Genomic DNA, 20,870 nt, shown 5'->3' with positions numbered 1-20,870 from the left:
TGCTCTGACTGAGACAGAGCATTGCATTCTGGGAGCTGTGGGTGAGGCCTCCCCTTTGTATTAAGCATGGGTGTGGCAGCAAAGAGATATAGATCTCTGGACTCCTGACTCGGTGGTCCTGGACTGCAAACAGGTTAGGAGTAGGGGTTGCCAACCCTCCAGGATTGTCCTGGAGTCTCCAGGAATTAAACATTAATCTTTAATTAATTACATGTCATGAGATGAAACCTCCAGGAACACATCCAACGAACCTTGGCAACCCTAATTGGGAGCCATGCTATGAGGCAGCCCCTACCCAAGCTAGGGTGGATGCATCCAATAAAACCTGTTTGTTTTTTAGCTTGACAGGTTCTTAGTAGAATCAAAGGCTCCTAACCACCCAGGCTATCCAGTGGTACATGGTCTCTGAGTTCAGGGCACAGCAAATCAGCAGTAGCTTGGCAGGAGAGTAATGGAGAGAAGACCCAGGGTTGGGCTACAGAGCACAGCTCAGGTTAGAGCCCCGACTGCAGGTGTTTGCAGGGCCAGAGAGCAACCCCCCCGCAGGGAGCAGGACAAAGGGGCACCTACCTCTTTATTGGCAAAGCAGTACAACACAGCGACCAGGAAACCCTGGGGAGAAAGCACAGGGGTGAGCCAGGCAGCACAGCGACCCTCCTCCCCATTGAGAAGACAGCCAGGCCTTGCCAGGCCCTGGCAGCTGCTTTTCAGTGCATCCCACAGAACCAGTTCGGGATGCAGTACGCCCAGCTACCCCAACTGGCTTCAGCTGGAGGGGAAAACCCACCCACACCGTGACACAGCGGCAACCCGTCCCGACGTGCTTACCTAAGTCACCATCCCCCCAGCCGGTCATGGTGCAGCGTTACAACAGGACAGGGAGAGTACGGTTCCCGAGGGGCAGCCCTCAGCCCATGGGTGCATTCCTCAGGGACAGGCCCCTGGCCTGTGCCTGCCATGGCCACGCACTGCCCAAACAGGGGGCTCTCCCTCCAGCGCATGCGGATGTCATCGCCAGTCCAGCATGCGGGCACGTACACCTCTCTAACAGCGGGCAGGGATGGGCCTGCTATTTCCAGGCTGCTCCAAGCGATGGGATGAGGCGGGTAGAGCCCAGGAGCGCCAGGCCAGCCACACAGGGCTGTTACATACACGCTGAAAGGGGTGGGCCGAGCAGACACAGTCGGAGGTGACTGGAGTGTGGCACAGCGCGACACTTCAGGTGCCAGACACCGATTCGCACCTTGCAGCTGCTGGGACAGCTTTGCAGGGGCCATCAGTGCAGGGCACAGCCAGCCTGTCTCCAGCCCAAGGAAAGCAGCCCAGCTCGACGCCCCATTGCTCCCCAACACCAACAGAGGAGCCAGGAGAGGGGCTGCAGCTTGGCGAGCAGGGCTGATGGGCTAATGTGGCCAGACTGGAGGGGAAAGGGCCATGCTTCCCCCGGGTGATGGTGACAGCCAGCCTGTCTCCAGCCCAAGGAAAGCAGCCCAGCTCGACGCCCCATTGCTCCCCAACACCAACAGAGGAGCCAGGAGAGGGGCTGCAGCTTGGCGAGCAGGGCTGATGGGCTAATGTGGCCAGACTGGAGGGGAAAGGGCCATGCTTCCCCCGGGTGATGGTGGCACAAGGAGGGGAAGAGGGGGACAGGCTCTCTGCTCCTGCCTGAGGTGGAGATGCTGCAGCACTCCCGGCTCACCTGAAAAGAGTTGAGGAAGAGCGTGAAGAAGACTTTGATGTAGCGCAGGATGCCCGTGGTCTGCTCGTCCGTGGCAAAGATGAAGACCACCTCGTGGATCCCAAAGAGGGGGATGAGGGTCAGCGTGGCCTTGGCCAGCCTGAAAGAGGACGAGATCCCCCTCCCAGAGTTCATACAGAAGGGCCGGGGGGCCCTATGTTCAGAGGGGCAGGAAAGCGGGGGTGGCATGTGAGAAAAAAATACGGTAATGTCTTTGCTGAGGGCTGGAGGAGATAGATGGAGTGTTAGTCCCAGCCTGGCCTAAGGGTCTGGGGTCTCACATTGGGGTAATCGCTGCCTGCTCTGCCTGGGAGTGCAGAGGATTCACGAGCTATTAGCTGTGTGGTGCTTTGGAGCTGGGAAGCAGAGAGTCAGCTATTGGTGAGCAGGATGCTGCTCTGGGAGCAGAGCGGGAGGAGCTGGGAGGCTTCGCTCGAGGGGACTGCCCTGTGTGAAACGGGAGGCGATGTCCTTCCAGCCCCTAGAGGGGCCAGTGAACCCACCCACTCAAACATCATCATTGCCCCTGCCTGCAACCACTCCTGCCCAAGAGGGCAACAGGTCCCAGCATACTGTGCGGTCAGGCTGCTCAGCTGAGCTGGAGCATGTCATGCTGGGATCGGTGCTCAGCATGGGCAATGGTGGCCACAATGTGCTCCATTTGGTACCAATGATGGAGGAACCACGGGCCGCATCCCCACGTTGTAACGAGACCCTCAAGCCAGACAAGTGGGCAGTACAGCTTTGGCATCCTAGCCTGTAGGCATATATGGGGGGAGGGAGTGTTCAGGGGGCCTGTGATACACAGGTCAGACTTGATCTGTTGTGCACACACACACACACAGACATACACCCTGTGCTAACAGCCACTTGCTAGCGCAACCTGCTGTAATGGCTGACAAAATCTCAGTCTTATTTGCATGACAGTGGGTTGTGTGGCCAGACTCCAAGGGCATGCTTACAGTGCAGCATGCATGCAGTGTGAACCCAGGCTCGGACGCTGATTTGAGCCCAACCCCCCCTATGGTCCACACACAAATCTGTCCAACTCAGCCAGCAAGCACTCAAGCCCTGGGTCCCACCCAGGGGATGGGTCTGAGCCTGCATCCCACTGGACTGGGATCCAAGCCCTATCATTTTGCAATGTGGCTCAGGTGGTCTGTGTAGTGCGGGATGGAGGCTCTAGCGAGACCCAGGTCCAGGCTTACAATGCACTGTGGACACACGCGCAGGCTTGGACACGCCAAGTCCACGTGCGTGCGTCCCACCGACCTGGGTTTACAATGCAGGGGAGCTAGATCCAGAACAGCCGGCGCAACAGGCACCCATTGGGAAGTCATCCCCAGGAGGCGCACACACAGACAGCTCACCGCAGCTTGTAGTCTGCATAGCCTTTCTGGCTGGCACGCAGCTTGGCCAGGATCACCTTAAGAATCCTCATGAAGATCAGCAGATTGATCTGTGGGGGTAGAATGCAGAGGGTTACTTCTGCATTCATCCAGGGGCTCTGCATATTGTCTGGGCCAGCCCTGGGGGGTGCGTAGGCTGAACACACACACACACACCCTTTATCCTTCCTGGGCTCCCCAGGTCACTCTGACAGTGATGGCCTCTGAGAGCGGGGGCAGCTGAACATGAAGGGAAGCGGGTCACACTCAGCACCTCTGGAGGAACAAGGGGGAGGGACATGCAGGGGGTAACAGTGATGGCAAGCATATCTGTGGGGCAGGGAGCAGCACGAACATCCCTAGAGACTCAACAGCGAGCCCATTGGCAGGCCTGGGGAGCCACCTGGCCCCCACTAGACTCGCATAGCCCTCTCCCAGCATGCACTGGGCTCAACAGATCATGTGGGATGGCATCTCTGGGGGCCTGATTCTGCTTGCCCCGACATCCAGGTCAGGAATCTGGAGGGGCCAGGGCCAGGACCCCACATACGGGTGCTTCTCTTTTCATCAGAGGGGTTCACTCGGGTTAGTTACTTGGCAGGGACAAGTCTCCTTTCTTTGTCACCCCCTAGTGGTTAGACAAGTGGACTGCAAGCCAAGTGTAGGTGCTTGCTCCTGACTGGCTGAGTGCTCCCCAGTGCCTCACTTTCCTCAGCTCTTCAGTGGGACAATGATGCTGAGCTCCCTCCCAGGGCAGGCTCGTGGGGAAGTCACTAGGGAAGGGTGCATTGCTGTGGATTAGGGACGGTGATTTCTACAGCAGGAGCTGCTGGTATCATTGGGCCATGTTCAACCTCTGAGCTGAGCCAGACTGTCAGTGACTGCAGGAGACTGATTGCTGTCATCTTAGAGACACCATGCCTCCTATGTAACCCCCGATCACAGGCCTCTGAGATCACCTACCAGGGACGCCAGCAGGATGGGGATCCTGATGATCCACCAGTAGGCCATGTTCTCATTCAGAGCCCAGCACCTGCAGCACGAGAGAGGCATGCAGTTAAACATCGGGGAGCCAGCAGGCAGGAGAGCTGTGCTTTATCCACGCTGGGGTGCACAGCCAGAGCGGGGCCAGGTGAAAGCACTGGCACTGGATCACTGGGACATCCCGGTGGACCAGGAATGACTATCACCAGCTGTGCCAGCCTGCCCATTTTCTAGGAGTTGGAATCCTTTCCCATCCCACCCACCCGCGGAGCTAACCTGCAGGGGCCAGGGCAGGGACTGCAGGAACCTGGTGGGCTGTGGGCTAGTGAAAGACAATCTCTTTCCCTGCCCCACACCCTGGAGGAGGGTGCCTCTGACCGGACGCATCAGAAGCTTGGAAGGTCAGGCCTGTATTTCCCTGACAGCTGGAGCTCACTACCCCCAGGAGTCAGCCCACAAGTCCCACTGGCCAGGCTGGGGATGGGCTCCTTTTCATGTCTCCTCCTGATGGTTGGGCTATTGAGGCTGAGAGCTTAACCCCAATAGCTCCATGGCTTGGCAGATGGAGCTGTTCACTCCCAGGCACTGTTCCAGGGGCCCAGGTCACCAGTGACCAGCCCCGTTTGGTGGCTTGTGGGAAATCAGGTGGGTGGGTCTTTGCTCTGTTCCCACTATGCAGAGACCATCCCAGAAAGCACCTCCAAGCACAGCACTCATGACCAGCCCTGCCCCACCAGGGAGGCCAAGCACTGACCAAGCCCTGGAGGCTGAGCTCTTCCCTCACCCCTAGGGGAGTCAAACCAGGACCGAGGTGGGCCATGGCAGTGGAGGAATCAGATGCCCTGCTCCCCAGCAGTCAATGCACGTTCGTTTCAGTGGAAGAGCTCTCCCTGCCTTTCCCATGGCTGCTCCCTACTAGAACCCAGGCGGCATGAAGCATGGAGCTTTGGCTTGCTGGGGAAGCAGAGCGAGGAGCGTCTGCACTTACTCTGCATTCTCCTTCAGGTATTTGGCCACCAGCCACGGCACCACGAACACCACGGGGGTTCCTGCAAGTCACACAGCAAACCCTGTGAAGACCAAGCACCTGCCTGAACTGAGATGGCAGCTCTCACAAACCGAAGGGGGGGTCCTACCCTCTCTCCCCGCCCAGATCCACGCAGGGACCTGCCCCTGCCCTCCACGGGATTCTTATCCCTGAGGGACTGAGGATAGGCCACGACCCCAATCCTCCACTTTCCCCACCTAGCGAGGATTTCCTGTGACATGCATGCACCACTAGGGGTCACCACTCATCCATGTCACTAAGTTATTAACCCTCCTGGTGAGGCGCTATCAGCTGTGAGCAGTGATCCTGCTTTAGGGGCGTGAGCTGCTGTCTGATGGGCACGTAGAACTGAATGAAAACCACTTGGGTGTCAGTCCATTGCCAAGTCACCCAGGTGGGGAACCTGGTGGCTACTTGCCCACTTGGCCGAGTCTCTGCCCTCTTGAAGCGCCCCACATCCCCCTGTGCTCCCCGATACATCCTCTGTAATTCTAGTACTCACTTTGACAAACACCATACACATGTATCCCCAGACCCATGCCTGCCCGCACATGCTACCTGACCACACCACAGGCCCACACCCATTTCACTCACCCATGCCACATGCATCCCCACACTGCCTACCCACACCTCATGCCCACACCCTCACCACGCTGCCTCCTCATGTGCACACCCCCCACACACACACACATGCACGCCCAGGCCACCATTCACACTCACTCCCATCTTCCTTCTCACCCCAGCCTAGGTACAGGTAGAGAGTGTAGTAGTTCTTCTCGGAAAACACCGCTCCAATCAGGAGCTTGTACAGGTAGACAGCTTCCACCAGAAACCAGTAGTGATTGGCTAGAATGCAGTATTGCATCACGACTTGAGCCACCCGGCAGCCAACTGCAGCCTGCGGAGAGGCGCCCCAGAGAGAGAGAGATAAAGTAACTGTGCAGGAAGAGGAGACTAGGATGCTCTGAGCTGGGGACCTGGGGCTACAAGTGCAGCCAGTTGGAATATGCTTAGAGCACTGTCCATTCCCACCCGGGAGTCTCCATTAACCAGCACACTCTGTGCCCACCATGACACCAGGCACGGCCCGCTGCTGGGCAGACTAACATGGATGTGACCAGGAGTGGCAGGGAGAGCCAGGCTACATCACCCCACCAGAGGGCACTCTCCCCTGCTGCTCTGTTATGGTGATCCTGTTCACATTCAGGGCTTCATCTCCCAGAGCAAAGTGCCCAACTCTCATCCTGTCAGAGACACGGCCAGGTGGGCTATTGGGGAGAGATGGGAGGGAAGGCACAGCGGATCTTGGCCAGCAGGGGAAACGTCATTGCTTGGCTCAGTGATAGGGTGTGGGAAGCATTTGCAGGGCCAGCGGGTGGTTTGTTAAAATAACAACAACCAGTTCTACGGCACTTTTCTATCATGACACCCATTTTACAGATGGCAAAATGGAGGCACAGAAAGGGGACACAATGTGCCCAAGATCATCCATCAGGAAATCCAGGGAGAGAACCTGAGTCTCCTGAGTGCCAGGCCAGTGCTCCAGCTACTGGGCTACCCCACCCTGAGGAAGGGGGAAGGGATCCATCAACTCCGGTTGTGGTAGGCCAGTGAAGGAGGAGCTGATTTCCCCTGCTTTGTTGGGTGGAGGTTTTTACGCTTGCACACGTATTGCGGTGCTGATTTAGGATCCTCAACAGCTTTTAAAAATTCACCTGTGGGAGACTGGCAGCACCCCCCTCCGGCTGAGCCAATAGACGCACCCGCCCAGAGAGTTCCTCTGAGTTCTCCCAGGTCCACCTAGTGGTTGGGGCTGGGGGTGAGATCTCTGGGTGCTGGTGGATCTGAGCGCCAATCGCATCCGAAGCCCCAAGTCAAGCCTCCCTGGCCAGCTGTCAGGCTATGGACCTGGGGTACAGCGGGCAGCCACCATGGCTGGCCAGGGAAGGGGGGCGCAGGCATTGGCACTTAGATGCCACCCCCACCCAAGGAGAACTTGGTTTCTTGGTGGGCTTGCCTCGTTGCTCAGCAGCGCTTCCCAGTCAGAAACATGCAGGATTTCCATGCCCCACCGCTTCTCCAGCAGCGCGTCTTTGACAATCACCGAGATGGCCCGCAGCCCAAAGGAGGCAAAGAGGTTTGCGTGTATGTAGTTGCGGGTGCAGCGGAGTTTCCTAGGCCCAGGGAGAGAGACAGCTTTCAGCGTTGGAGAGCTGAGGAAAAAGAATGCATCTTCTCCCCGGGAAAGGGCTCTGTAACCTAGAGCAGCCCAGCCTCTCCTGCATCAGGCACTGCAGGCCTGGGGGGAGCGCTGAGCTACTGCCATCCGACCCTCTCCAAGTAGGATTAGGGAAAGAGGCAGGAGGGCTGGCTGTGCCAAGCTCACAGTTCATTCACTGCCTACTTGTCCCAGCAGGAGGCACTGTAAGGGATGGTGCAGGAGCTCCCCTGCGATGCTAGAGTCAGTCGCAGCAGCATTGCGCGCAGTGCCCAGCACAGGATCATCCCTCCCCTCCATCCCGTCCTGCTGGAGAGCCCCGCCCCGCCGCATGCCCTTCCAGTGTGGCACACACAGCACCCGCACCCCAGGCTCAGGCCCTACCTGAAGATGGTGAGGATGAGCAGAGCAGAGACCAGTGCCAGGAGCGACAGCGAGTATCCCACCGTGTAGAGCACCTTGAAACTTACCATCAGCCGGCGGGCCCCTTCCTGGCATGGGCAAAGGGGACCCGGTGAGGCAGACAGTCAGTTCTGCCACCCCTGCCCCCATCGGCCTCCCCGCACTCCAAGTGCCCACTGGGGGATGCGCTGCCCTGCTGAAACAGAGTCCCATGGGATGGTGGGCTTGGGTCCCTGGGCTGCTGGAGCCTGACCTCACACCCTCCCCACCCCAGGGAGCTGAGTCCTGAGCTCCCCAGCCTGGCGAGGGCCTCTGAATGGCCTCCACAATGACCCGGGAGTGGGGCTAAGGGGCTCAGTGGGAAGCTGTGACCACCCCCACCCCAGCCAAACAATGGGATTCGTCATGGAGGGGAGAGCAGGGAGTGGGGTTCAGCACCCCAAGAAGGGAGAGGCGGCATGTGACTGAGCAGAGATGGGGAGGGAGCTGTGCACCTGTGTTTACATTTAACTCCATTTCTGAATGGTCTCCCCTCCCCAACATGCGTTATAGCACACCCATCCCCACTCCCATCCTCCTGTGCATTATTACACCTCACCACCACCTATCCCTCTTGTTTCAGGCTCCTGTGTCCCCCCACTCCCCAACACCAACACTCCTCCCAGCCCAGGCCTGGCTGGGCCCTAGCACACGCCCCTGGGGGGTCAGGGGACTGGCACAGAAAGAGCCAGGGGCACCCCCCATCAGGTGCAGCAGCCTCACCTCCTCCATGGTGGACTCCATCTCCTCCTCGCACTGGGAGTAGTCCCTCCATGGCTGCGTTCCATTCACCATCACCCACTGCCCATCTGGCCCACACTTGCGGCTCACCAACCCATGTTTCACTGCAGACACAGAGCACACCAGGGTCACCTTTCAGCCTGACTGCCTTCCCCTGGGGACTCCCCTCAGACAAAAGCCTGATCCCCCAAGCTTCCCACAACAGGCAATCCTGGGGACAGTAATAATGTGTATAATAAACCAGCCTCTAAGAGGAGTATGTTTGCAGTGTTGTAGCCATGTTGATCTCAAATATTAGAGAGACAAGTTGGGTGAGATGGTGTCTTTTACTGGACCAACTTCTGTTGGTGAGAGAGACAAGCTTTCCAGCTCCACAGAGCTCTGCTTCAGTCCTGGCGAAGAAGTCAGGGGAGTAGGCAGATAGTTAAAGAAGGAAATGTGTGGCTGTTCTAGGGTTGTGTTGTGCATTGTTGGCAACTGTGGAGCTATTGCCAGGATAGATGTGTGTTGGCTGACTAAAGAGGCCGTTAATACTCAAAGAAGTTGGAGTACATTTGGTTTAAGCTACAATCTGTGGTGATGAAGTGGAGCCGACCCCTCAAGTGGAGACACACCCAGGAATCACCAAATGAAAGGGTGATACCTGGGTCTGTCTCCACTTGAGTGGTCAGCACATACTAACGCAAGCGTACATTAGTATGTGCATTAGTATACTCGCAAACACCAGGGAACTGGCTGCAACCTTTGGTACCATTTAACCATTTAATCCGCAAATTTGGGCAGAATAATGCAAAATATTATCTTATTTTGTCACTGCTAATGCTATGACTGATGAAGGTAAGCAGAAAGATATCACATTCAGCAGTGTAGGGGCCTGTTAACCCCTGAAAAGCCTGTAGATGAAACTTTTGATGAGCTAGTAAATCTGTTAAAAAACCATTTCAACCCAACAGCCAGGGAACAGAAATAGGGGGAGACAGTAGGAAAATTGGTGTCAGGACTGAGGAAGCTCCTTCAGGATTGTAATTATGGTGTAACTCTGACACAAATGCCAACAGACAGATTAGTTTGTGGCATGAATGATGACAGAATGCAAAGGAGATTACCCTCTGAACCACAATTATATTTGAAACAGCTCTGAAATCAGCCCAGGCTATGGAATCTGCAAAGAAAAATGTACAGGATTTACGAATACAAGTCACAGAAGCCTTCAGAAGAGCCTTCAGGGAACACAAGGTACTGTGCACAAAATTGCCAGGCAACCTGGGAAAGTGATCCAATCAGTAGCAGGGAGTGTTATCATTGTGGAGGCAAACACACCCGAAAGGTCTGCAGATTTAAACATGAAAAATGTCACATTTACAGATTGACTGTTGTTAGAAGATATTAGAAGACCATGCCAAAATAAAACCAAGCAAGCAGAGGCATAAACCATGATGAAAAGCAGCCTCATAGCCATGGTACCTTTCATGTACTGGAGAAGGAAAGCAATGAAAAAGAAGAGGAAGAAGTAACTTACCCTATTTATAGTATTACTGAAACAAATATTCCTAAAGTAGATCCCATTCATATTGGACTGACTGTAAGTGGGGGGAAAATGCACAGTTTGAGCTCAAATATGGGATGTAGCATGACCATTATGAACCAAGAAGCATGTAAGACCTTGTGGAAAGATAGCGAACCATCTCCAGTGCAGAAACAGGATAAAATCATAGAATCATAGAATATCAGGGTTGGAAGGGACCTCAGGAGGTCATCTAGTCCAACCCCCTGCTCAAAGCAGGACCAATCCCCAACTAAATCATCCCAGCCAGGGCTTTGTCAAGCCTGACCTTAAAAACCTCTAAGGATAGAGATTCCACCATCTCCCTACGTAACCCATTCCAGTGCTTCACCACCCTCCTAGTGAAAAAGTTTTTTCTAATATCCAACCTAAACCTCCCCCACTGCAACTTGAGACCATTACGCCTTGTTCTGTTATCTGCTACCACTGAGAACAGTCTAGATCCATCCTCTTTGGAACCCCCTTTCAGGTAGTTGAAAGCAGCTATCAAATCCCCCCTCATTCTTCTCTTCTGCAGACTAAACAATCCCAGTTCCCTCAGCCTCTCCTCATAAGTCATGTGCTCCAGCCCCCTTATCATTTTTGTTGCCCTCCACAACAAATGAACCACTGGAGAAGCAATAAAGATACTGGGAGCCACCAATGCAAAGGTTTCCCACCAGAGCCAAATAAGGCATCCACCATTGCTCATGGCTGAAGGCCCTGACCCAAAGTTGCTTGGTCGAGGATGGTTGGATGACCTTTCACTGGACTGGAAGAGAAAAGTGCATCACTTTAAATCAGAAGATAATCTAGTTCTGGAAACTGTTTTAAATACATATAAGGAGTATTTAAAGATGAATGGGGCACCTTAAAAGGCACGACTGCTAAAAATCTACATAAATGTCACGCCTTGTTATTTCAAACCCAGATCTGTACTTTCTGTTATGAAACAAAAAGTTGAAATTAAAAAGACTAGAGGCAACTGGTATTACTGAGCCTGTTCTTCTTTTGTATGGCATTTGAAAACCAACAGGCTGGGATTATAACTGAAACTGGTGAATCAAAAGCCATTCTAATGCTTTGAACCAGGTAGATCCTTCTTGTGCCACCACCATAACCGTGAATGCGACAGTTGTCTGTAATGTGTTGCATGGTTTGTACCTCACCACAGTGACAATTTGGTGATTCTTTGATTTTTCCATCAGTGGAGAAGATAGCTGCACCTTCTGTGTGTTGTCTGCATGTGGCTGAGCACAGTCCGCTGCCAATGGGGAAGGCAAAACCCCGGGACTTCCTTTGGTGGATCTTCAATCAGGTCTTTGTTTGGGACATCACAAGCATCCCAGAATTTGAACCAGTGAGTGCTGATGTCCTTTCCATTGGCCTGTAGCATCCAGAAAGACTTCCCATAAAGTTTTCTGAATGGGCTGCACCAATAGTACCAGTCTTAAAGCCAGATGGCGCCGTACCATATCTGGGGACTGTAAATTGCCTGTAAATAGGGTCTCACAATTAGAACAGTCCTCAATTCCAAAACCTGAGGATCTGTTTGTAGTTTTAGCAGGAGCTATGTTAGACATGAGTCATGCCTATCAACAGATGGACTCTTCTTCCAGGACAAAGCACTAAGACACTGTAAATACTCACAAAGGCCTGTTTAAAAATAATCAGTTTCCTTTTGGAGTGTCCTCAGCCCCTGCTATTTTCCAAAGAAGCATGGAGGGACTCATTCAGGGAGTTCCACATGTGGTTTGGGATGGGGTGTCTACCCCCCTCCCCAAGCCTGAATTGGTGAAAGAGGCCAACTAACCTTAGAGGTGGCACGTGGAGAAGAGCCAGGAACTGATAAGGCCTAATGGCTGACGAAGCCCAGCTGGGGTAAGAGCTGGGCTAGGCTTATAAAGAGAGGAAGTTGGTGGTAGGAGGTGGGCAGCAGGGAGGAGCTCTGCAGTCACTCCCTAGAGAGGAGGGGAGTTGGCTAGGTACAAGGAGGAGTTCTAGGGGGAGAGTAGGTCCTGGGATCCTGCCTTCGACTGCAGACTCAGGCAAGAAGCCGAGAGGGGTGAAGTAACCATGGGGAGTGGAGATGGGCCAGAAAATAGAGAAAAGAGTTAAGAAAGAGGCCAAGGCGTGGCAACAGGTTGGAGGTTGAGCAGACTGCGGTTGCTGGGCATAGGGTCCCTGGGCTGGAACCTGGAGTAGTGGGCAGGCCTGGGTTCCCCTGCTAGCCACTGGGAAAGTGGCACAGATTTGGCAGTGGATCAGAAGACTGCCTGAGACAGTTGATCCAGTGGGACTTTGATACCCTGGAAAGGGAGGGCTATAGTGACCTGGCCAGAGGGTCGAGTCATGAAGAGGGAGCACCCCAAGTCCAGAGAGAGAGATCGCAGAGCTAGCAAATGAGCAATGGAAGGGGGGCACCAGACTGGATGAGAACTAACCCCCCACATGTAGCCACAAGGAAGCACCACAGCAGTGAGTGTACCCCACGGGAGGCAGTATATTTGGATGGTACACTAATGAGAGATACCACTGACACAAAATAGTTACAACATTTAGCAGAAGTGCTAAACAGGCTAACGAAAGCAGGTATGAAATGAAAGCGTTAGCCCAGATTTACCTGTGGTGGCCAAAGATGGATACGGACATTGAGAGTTTGGGTACAAGCCTGTTAAATTGGTCAAAAGAGTTGCAAAGCTTCTACTGTGACGCCACTCCATTCTTGGTAGTGGCCAGAGAAGCCTTGGAGAACAGTGCACATCGATTATCCTGGACCATTCCTGGGGAAGACTGTTTTCAGTACTAGTGTGTGCACATTTCGGATGGGTAGGAACCCATGAATACATCCCCTAGCGAAGCCACCATAGTAAAAGTAAGGACCAGTTTTAGGATCTATGCTTTACCTGAAATGCTTGTATTAGCTCATGGAAAATGTTACTAGCATGGAATTCCAAAAATTTATGAAGCAAAACAGCATTCAACAAGTTACATCGACACCTCCGTCCATCCTCAAATAGGTTATCTGAATGGACAATTCAGACATTTAAAGAGGGTATTAAAAGAATACTTGGGGGTACTATAGATATGAGAGTGTCTCATTAATTGTCAGATAATACAGCAGTCTACTACAGGCCTGTCCCCAGCGGAGATGTTAATGGGAAGGAAACTAAAGTCAAGGTTAGACCCTATGCATCCATTCTTAGTGGGGAAAATACAGCAAAAACAACACAAGCAAAAGCAGCAGATATGCTAAAAAATGTAGTTTTACTGTTGAAGTCCTTTATGTGAAAACCTTTGGTCACAACTGGATGCCAGGGGCCATTCAAGACGTTAAAGGACCAGAGTCCTACCCAGTAATTCTGGGAGATGGCACAGTTGTGTGCCAACATGTGGATCAACTGAGAAAAAGGAAGTCTGGAGGGGAAGCCGCCAGACACAATATCAAGTGTTACAGACAGACCTCGTGAACAGACGGTTGAAGAATCACAGAATGACCGGTCTGACCCAAAAGTGGGTCCTGAAAATGCAACACGGATGGCTGAATCCCCTTTTGCAGAGCTTGAACTGTGGGGTTCTATATGGGAGAAATGTCCACCTATCTGTATAAAAGATTATATAGCGTAACAGTGACTGAGTGCCTCTTTACACTGTTTTACTGTTATTGGCGATCGGAAATGTATTACCAGGTATTCTTATTGTTTTGTAAGTTGTGTAGTAAATAATTAAAAGTGTGTGTGTGGGGGGGTGTTATCATGTGTATAATAAGCCAGCCACTAGCGTAGGGTTGCCAGGTGTCTGGTTTTCAGCCAGAACATCTAGTCAAAAAGGGAACCTGGCAGCGTCCTGTCAGATGCTAAAAGTCCAGTTGGCTGCAGTAACTGGCCTCTGCCACTTGGGCTACATTTGGTTTATGCTACCACAGGGACTCCCTCTGTTGGGGCCTATGGCTGGTTTAGTTTGTTGCCAATCCCCTACAGTGATGGGGGAGCCACAAAGGGCTGACAGCACCACCGCAACATTCAGATGCTCCTCCCAGCGTGGAGTGAATGAGCACAGCCTGGCACATGGCTCTGTAAGATCAGGCCACAAAGCCAGGCTGGCCCTTGAGACCCTTGGAGTCAGGCCAGGAGCATCCCCATGACAGCCTCTCTCGCTGTGCATTGGCTGCCCCTCTGGGCTCCCGCTGGCAGAGGAAGAGACGTGTAAGAGCGGCAGAGGGTGGTGTGGGGGAGATGGTTACCCTGCGCTGGGGGCTGAGTACAGGACCTGTTTGCAGGGGATTCTGGTTGCAGAGGCAGGTGGATTCTCCTGTTTCCAAGCTGTTCTCCCGTCCCTCACAGACTCACCCTGGGTGATGAGGCTACAGGGCCTGGTGCAGGCTGTCGGGCCATTGCTTGCAGCTGTTTGGGTTGGGTGAGTGGCCCAGTGAGGCGACAGAGCCATGGGTCAAGCTGACCGAGCTGTGGGGAGTGCTATAGAGAGGGGCTGTTCCTACCCCATGGGCAGGGGCAGGTGATGGGCCTCCCTCCCCATATGCAGGCACAGCAAAAAGGCACTCCTGCAAGTGAGCATGCAGCCCCAAGGCAGCATGACCCAGCCACAGGGCAGCACGACCCAGCCCCAGTAAACTGCTGAATACCTCCCCGGAGGTGCCAGGCACCTGATTCTAGCCCCTTGTGCAGTCACTCACCAGTGCCTAGTGAGAGTGAGACACTTCACTGGGGGAGACCTGGTCGTGTTTCACACCCACTCTGTGCAGGGGTGAGCGATGCCCTGAGGTGTGCAAGGCCCTGAGGGTTTAGGGAAAGTGGATCCCCAGGTCCTACTCACAGCCCTGCCACTGACTCGCAGTGTGACCCTGACCAAGTCAGCTCCCTGTGGTCTGCCTCAGTTTCCCCATCTCTACAGTGGAGAGGATTGTGAGCCCCTGTGAAGTCAGATGCCAGACTCCAGAGCAGGGCACTGGGGTGTTACCTTTCTCAAACCACGGCAGGTAGAAAGGGCAGGACACGTTGATGGTGCTGCCCGGGCTCCCATCTGGCCAGCAGGCGTACATGTCGAACGTCCGGTTGCAGTAGAGCCCTTTGAAGGACAAAGGCAAAGCTCAGGAGGGGAGAAGCTAGCAGTCTGCACAGTGTCTGGTCTGCACCATTCCTATCATCTGCTAACAAAGGCCTTGCAAACAGCCTGGCCGTGGGAATTGCAGGTAGTCACACCTGTTAGCTGTGAGCATTCCTCATTCCCCTCCCCTGCCGACTTGGTTGGCACAGCGGGCTGGAACTCTCCACCTGCCACCACCCAGAAGCCACTCTGCAAACAGCTCTCCAGCCATCCCAGCCAGCAGCTGCTGCTCTTAGCGAGAGCCTCATCCAAAGCCCTGGGACTCACTTGGGCCCTGACTTCCCTGAGCTTCGGCTCAGGCCCACACCTGCCTTCGTGGGGTGCTGACGGCCTGTTGGCCATTCTCATGGTCACAGTGACCCAGGCTACTATTGGGAGCTCCTCGAATCAAAATGCTGAGACTTAGCTTTAACAATGCGAGCTTCAGTGATTGTGTGCACGTGCCCTGGGAACTGGCCCTACTTGGTCTGTACACTGCTCACAGCAGGGACTGTCTGTTCCATATCTGCACAACGCCGAGCACCGTGGGACCCTGACCTCTGATTGGGGCCCCAAGGTACTACTACAATGCAAAGGCTAGAGCCCACCAATGCCCAGTGATGGCCAAAGTCCCAGAATCCTGCCACACTGAGCGGGGCCTGGGACCTTGGCAGCTGTCTCATGTGTTACTCTGAGTGCCGGCTATCGGCCTGGGCCCTAGACAGGATTTCCCAGGGAGCAGGCAACCCAGCTGAGTTGTCTCCTGGAGCCCTGCACCATGTTTTGCTTCTTTTCAGCACCCAGAGCTCCAAGTGCCACACTGTGGGGGCCATGCCACCCAGGAACTCTCTGCAAACCTCTGCCCATGTGTCTGTTTCATCTCCTCTCAGCCTGTGATGAGACAGGCTCTGTGTCTCCTCACCTTGGACATGCAGCCAGTTGCCATGGTGGCGTCACAATGAGTTGATGGTGGCTAATGCGGTGCAAGCCGGGCAGGTGCTTCCCATGGTGGCACAGATTGGGGGCCGTAATTAGCTAGTGGGGGTGGGGATCACCTGGTCCCCTCCATGTTCTTAACGGCTTTTGAGCAGGCAGGTGCGTCAGCTGCGGCAGGTGGCTCTTAGCTGAGGCAGCAGGCTGGGGAGTGGAATGGCCATGAGGCAATCAGCACTGCGGGTGACGGTATTAATGAGCCATGGCGGGGGAGCCTCTGGCAGTTGTGGAGGGGTGGGGGCAGAATTGCAGGGACTGTCATGTCATCAGAAACATCCCAGCTCCTAGCCCTCGTCCCCAGGAAAGGGCTGGCCTGTGGGAGTTTCTCTCCCCACACTTGCAAAAGCGCAGGCACGCTCCGAGTGTCTCAGCTCCAGCCCCAGAGTCAAGATTTCACTGTGGCCATCACTGGTCCAAGCTGAGAGCAGATCCTGACAGCCCCCGCTGGGAGGGAGCCGCCCCTGCAGGAACGTGGCCATAGTCAGCAAATCCACTATGCTTATGGTCTCCAAACCCCCCAGCACTGCCCCTGCGGGCTGCACTACCTGTGGGGTATGGATCATTTGCCAGCTTCTTCAAGCACTCGTCCCGGTATCTCATCCACTCCTCGAAGGTCTTCTCCAGAACCTTCGCTCTGCAGTGCTGGGAGGACAGAGCTCAGGTTAGAGCCTTGCGCCGGCCCAGGGCTCCGGCAGCCCTGCCTGGAGCACAGGGACCGCCACGGAAAATGCAGCCCCTTCCCACTCACTCAGCCAGATCAGCATGCAGGAGGAGGCAGAGGCTAGATCTGTGGGTGGGCCCAGGGCTGGAATGGCAGTGGGTGCAGGGCTGGATTGAAGGCCATCGGTCCAACGGTGGGTGGGGTAGGGTTGCCAACTGTCTAAACGCACAAACCCAAACACCCTTGCCCCCACCTGCCCCAAGACCCAGCCCCTGCCCTGCCCCTTCTCCAAAGGCCCACCCCCCGCTCACTCCAGCCCCCCTCCCTCCGTCGCTCGCTCTCCCCCAACCTCACTCACTTTCACCAGGCTGGGGCAGACGGTTGGGGTGTGAAATGGGGTGTGGGCTCTGAGCTGGGGGTTGGGATCAAGGGGTTCAGAGTGTGGGTGGGGGTTCGGGCGCAAGGAGCAAGTCTGGGTGTGGGAGGGGGCTAAGGGCTGGGGCAGGGGGTTGGGGTGCAGGAGGGGTTTGGCATGCAGGCTCCAGCTGGGAGGAGACTGGGGCAGAGGGTTGAGGTGCAGGGGGGATTCGGGGTGCAGGCTCCAGCTTGGTGGCACTTAGCTCAGGTGGGTTCCAGAAGTGGCAGCATGTCTGGCAACGCCTCCTAGGGAGAGGAGGGAGAGCCAGAGGCTCTGTGTGCTCACCCTGCCTGCAAACACTGCCCACACAGCTCCCATTGGCCACGGTTCCCTGTTCCCAAAAGGAGCTACAGAGTTGGCACTTGGGGCAGGGGCAGCGCGCGGAGACCCCCTGGCCACACCTCCTCCTAGGAGCCACTGCCAGACATGCTGGCCATTTCCGGGAACGGCAGGGAGCCAGGGCAGGCAGGGAACCAGCCTTAGCCCCACTGGGCCACTGGACTTTTAGCGGCTTAAAATCTCCCGGTTTGGCTTCAGTAGCCTCCGGGAGATACAGCCCGATTCTGGGAGACTCCTGGCCAAACCAGGAGGGTTGGCAACCCTAGGGTGGGGCCCAGATCTGGAAAGGCAGGGAGTGCAGGGCTGGATTGAGGGCCATGGGCACAGCTGTGGGTGGGGCCCAGGACTGGAACACCAGGTGGTGCAGGGCTGGATTGAGGGCCCTGGGCACAGCGCTGGGTGGGGCCCAGGGCTGAAATGAAAGGCGGTGCAGGGCTGGAATGGCAGGGGGTGCAGGACTGGATTGAGGGCCATTGACACAGCTGTGGGTGAGGCCCTGGGCTGGATTGAGGGCCATCGGCACAGCTGTGGGTGGGGCCCAGGGTTGAAATGGCAGGTGGTGCAGGGCTGGATTGAGGGCCATCGGCACAGCTGTGGGTGGGGCCCAGGGTTGAAATGGCAGGTGGTGCAGGGCTGGATTGAGGGCCATCGGCACAGCTGTGGGTGGGGCCCAGGGCTGGCAGAGCAATCTCTGGATTGAGGGCCATCGGGAGAGTGGTAGGGAACCCAATCTTGGTATAGTTGGGTGTTTGGGTCAGGATTAGGGGGCACTGGCAGCTGGGGGAAGGGAGCAGCAGGTCCTATCATCCTGAAAACATTAAGGGGTATTTAATGAGATTCCAGGGAAACCCCATGGAGGATCTGAGTTGGGTCCTGGCGGCCAGACAACCCCTGGCTCTCCCTCCGCACCGCCAGGGCAGAGGAGATCAGCTCGGAGTTCTCGCAAGCAGGCCTCATCATTCGCGGCTCTGGCCCTCCCCGGTGCTAGGGCTGGGGACAGCCGGTGCAGACCCCAGGGCTGGATGGTCTCTGTGCTGTCACCAGCAAAGCGGCACTGGGTCTCTAGAGCAATGGCAGGAGCGTTCCCGACCATTCTCTGGGAGGATGCAGCCACTGGGCCAAGTTCACTCCAGTGTAACCATTGCTCCACAGGCTTCCATGGAGTGACACTAGGGATGAACTTGGCCCACAGCACCTAGACAATGTGGGCCGGGCATTCGCAGTGGAGGGGCCTCAGCTCTGGAACTCGCTTCCAGCTCTGTGGTCAGACAGCCCCAATCTGCTATGCTTCAGGCCACACAACCTGAGGCCTGTCTCCTGCCCCGGGGCAATACTCATGTTACACACAGTGGCTGGGCCGGAATCTCCCCTGGATTAACTGGTTGTGAGCCGGGCTGGAGGCTGTTTCTGAGCTGGGCAGGGAACATCTTCCAGAACAGAACAATGACTGAGGGCAGAGTCAGAGCTTCCCAGACCAGCTGTGATCATCTTGTCTGACCTCCTGCATCACAATCATCCCTCTTCGACTACAGCAAATCAGTTTAAAACAATACCAATCTTGATTTAAAAGTCGCCAGTGATGGAGAATCTACCAGGATCCTTGGGAAATTATTTCCTCTCCCTATTAAACATTTCCATAAGGTGGGCTGGAAAGAGGGGGAGCCTGGAATCCCCTGCCTGCCTCTCCAGGGCAGCCCCTGTGGGGAGGGGCGGAGGCTTATGGGTACGGAGCCCAGCTTTGGGATTACCATCGGTGCTGATGAGACCTGGCAGGTGCATGCACCCTTACCTGCATGGAGGAAAGGAGACACATCCAGGCAAGGTGAACAAGCATCCAGCTGTACAAGGAGCAGAACACGCCCTTCATGGCTATCCACTGGAGACTGGGGGAGAGAGACCAGTTGCTGGCCCCAGTGCGAGGGTCGCTGAGCCAAGCCGGGGTCCCTGGGTGCTGGAAGAGAGACAGAAGGGGAGTAGGAGCGATCACTTTGCAGTGGACTCAGGCGAGCGCTAAGCTTGCCAGTTGCAGCGTGGCCGCAGCTGCGCTTTGCCCCTTGGACCCTCTCTCCCTGTGTCACAGCTGGAGGAGAGCAGAGCCATCCTAGTATGCGTATAGGAAGGCTAACCGCTGCCACAGAGAACTGAGACCAGCCAGAACATGGGCAGCGGTGGTGGGGCAAGGCAAACCAGTGCCCCAGCCCATGTGGGGCATCGCCCAGAGCCAGAGTCTCCCCACAACGCCATGGCACATCCGTGTGGCAGCAGGGGCTGAGCATTTCACAAGGTTCCACAGGTGGGATGTGGATATCGCCCATCCCCCAGCTATCATAGAATCATAGGACAGGCAGGGACCTCGAGAGGTCATCTAGTCCAGTCCCCTGCACTCATGGCAGGACTAAGTATTATCTAGACCATCCCTGACTGGTGTTTGTCTAACCTGCTCTCAAAAATCTCCAGTGACGCAGATTCTACAACCTCGCTGGGCAATTTAGTCCAGTGCTTAACCGTCCTGACAGTTAGGAAGTTTTTTCCTAATGTCCAACCTAAACCTCCCTTGCTGCAAATTAAGCCCATTGCTTCTTGTCTTATCTTCAGAGGTTAAGAAAAACAATTTTTCTCCGTCCTCCTTGTAACAACCTTTTACATACTTGAAAACTTATCATGTCCCCTCTCAGTCTTCTCTTCTCCAGACTAAACTAACCCAGTTTTTTCAATCTTCCATCATAGGTCATGTTTTCTAGACCTTTAATCATTTTTGTTGCTCTTCTCTGGACTTTCTCCAATTTGTCTACATCTTTCCTGAAATGTGGCACCCAGAACTGGACACAACACTTCAGTTGAGGCCAAATCAGCGTAGAGTAGAGCAGAAGAATTACTTCTCATGTCTTGCTTACAACACTGCTGCTAATACAGCCCAGAATGATCACTTTTTTTGCAACAGTGTTGCAGCATTGACTCATATTAACTTGTGGTCCACTATGGCCCCCAGATCCCTTTCCGCAGTACTTCCTAGGCAGTCATTTCCCATTTTGTATGTGTGCAACTGATTGTTTCTTCCTAAGTGGAGTACTTTGCATTTGTCCTTATTGAATTTCATCCTATTTACTTCAGACCATTTCTCCAGTTTGTCCAGATCATTTTGAATTTTAATCCTATCCTCAAGAGCACTTGCAACCCCTCCCAGCTTGGTATCATCCACAAACTTTATAAGTATACTCTCTATGCCATTATCGAAATCAGTAGTCAGCAACCTGT

The 20,870-nt window shown here is 54.7% G+C and overlaps 1 protein-coding gene across 2 annotated transcripts in view; it reads right to left on the bottom strand.

Moving 5' to 3' along the window:
- Window positions 1–20,870, bottom strand: part of LOC125643478 (glucagon receptor-like) — a 40,663-nt gene that overhangs the window by 3,659 nt on the left and 16,134 nt on the right. Inside the window, exons 2-13 of one of the 2 annotated variants that reach the window (XM_048866119.2) lie at window positions 19,405–19,566; window positions 16,743–16,839; window positions 15,079–15,186; window positions 8,541–8,662; window positions 7,761–7,867; window positions 7,176–7,332; window positions 5,897–6,056; window positions 5,099–5,159; window positions 4,090–4,159; window positions 3,109–3,197; window positions 1,700–1,838; window positions 571–612 (exon numbers count right to left, since the gene is read on the bottom strand). In XM_048866119.2, coding sequence (XP_048722076.1) covers window positions 571–612; window positions 1,700–1,838; window positions 3,109–3,197; window positions 4,090–4,159; window positions 5,099–5,159; window positions 5,897–6,056; window positions 7,176–7,332; window positions 7,761–7,867; window positions 8,541–8,662; window positions 15,079–15,186; window positions 16,743–16,839; window positions 19,405–19,482 — 1,230 coding nt within the window. In that variant the 5' untranslated portion in view covers window positions 19,483–19,566. Of the gene's footprint in view, window positions 1–430; window positions 613–1,699; window positions 1,839–3,108; window positions 3,198–4,089; window positions 4,160–5,098; window positions 5,160–5,896; window positions 6,057–7,175; window positions 7,333–7,760; window positions 7,868–8,540; window positions 8,663–15,078; window positions 15,187–16,742; window positions 16,840–19,404; window positions 19,567–20,870 lie in introns of those variants that run through there. The other variant, XM_075132865.1, reaches the window with a different exon arrangement.

The sequence above is a fragment of the Caretta caretta genome, chromosome 10 (assembly GCF_965140235.1).
Source record: "Caretta caretta isolate rCarCar2 chromosome 10, rCarCar1.hap1, whole genome shotgun sequence".
NCBI lineage: Eukaryota > Metazoa > Chordata > Testudines > Cheloniidae > Caretta > Caretta caretta.
This window is presented reverse-complemented; position numbering and strand designations above follow the sequence as displayed.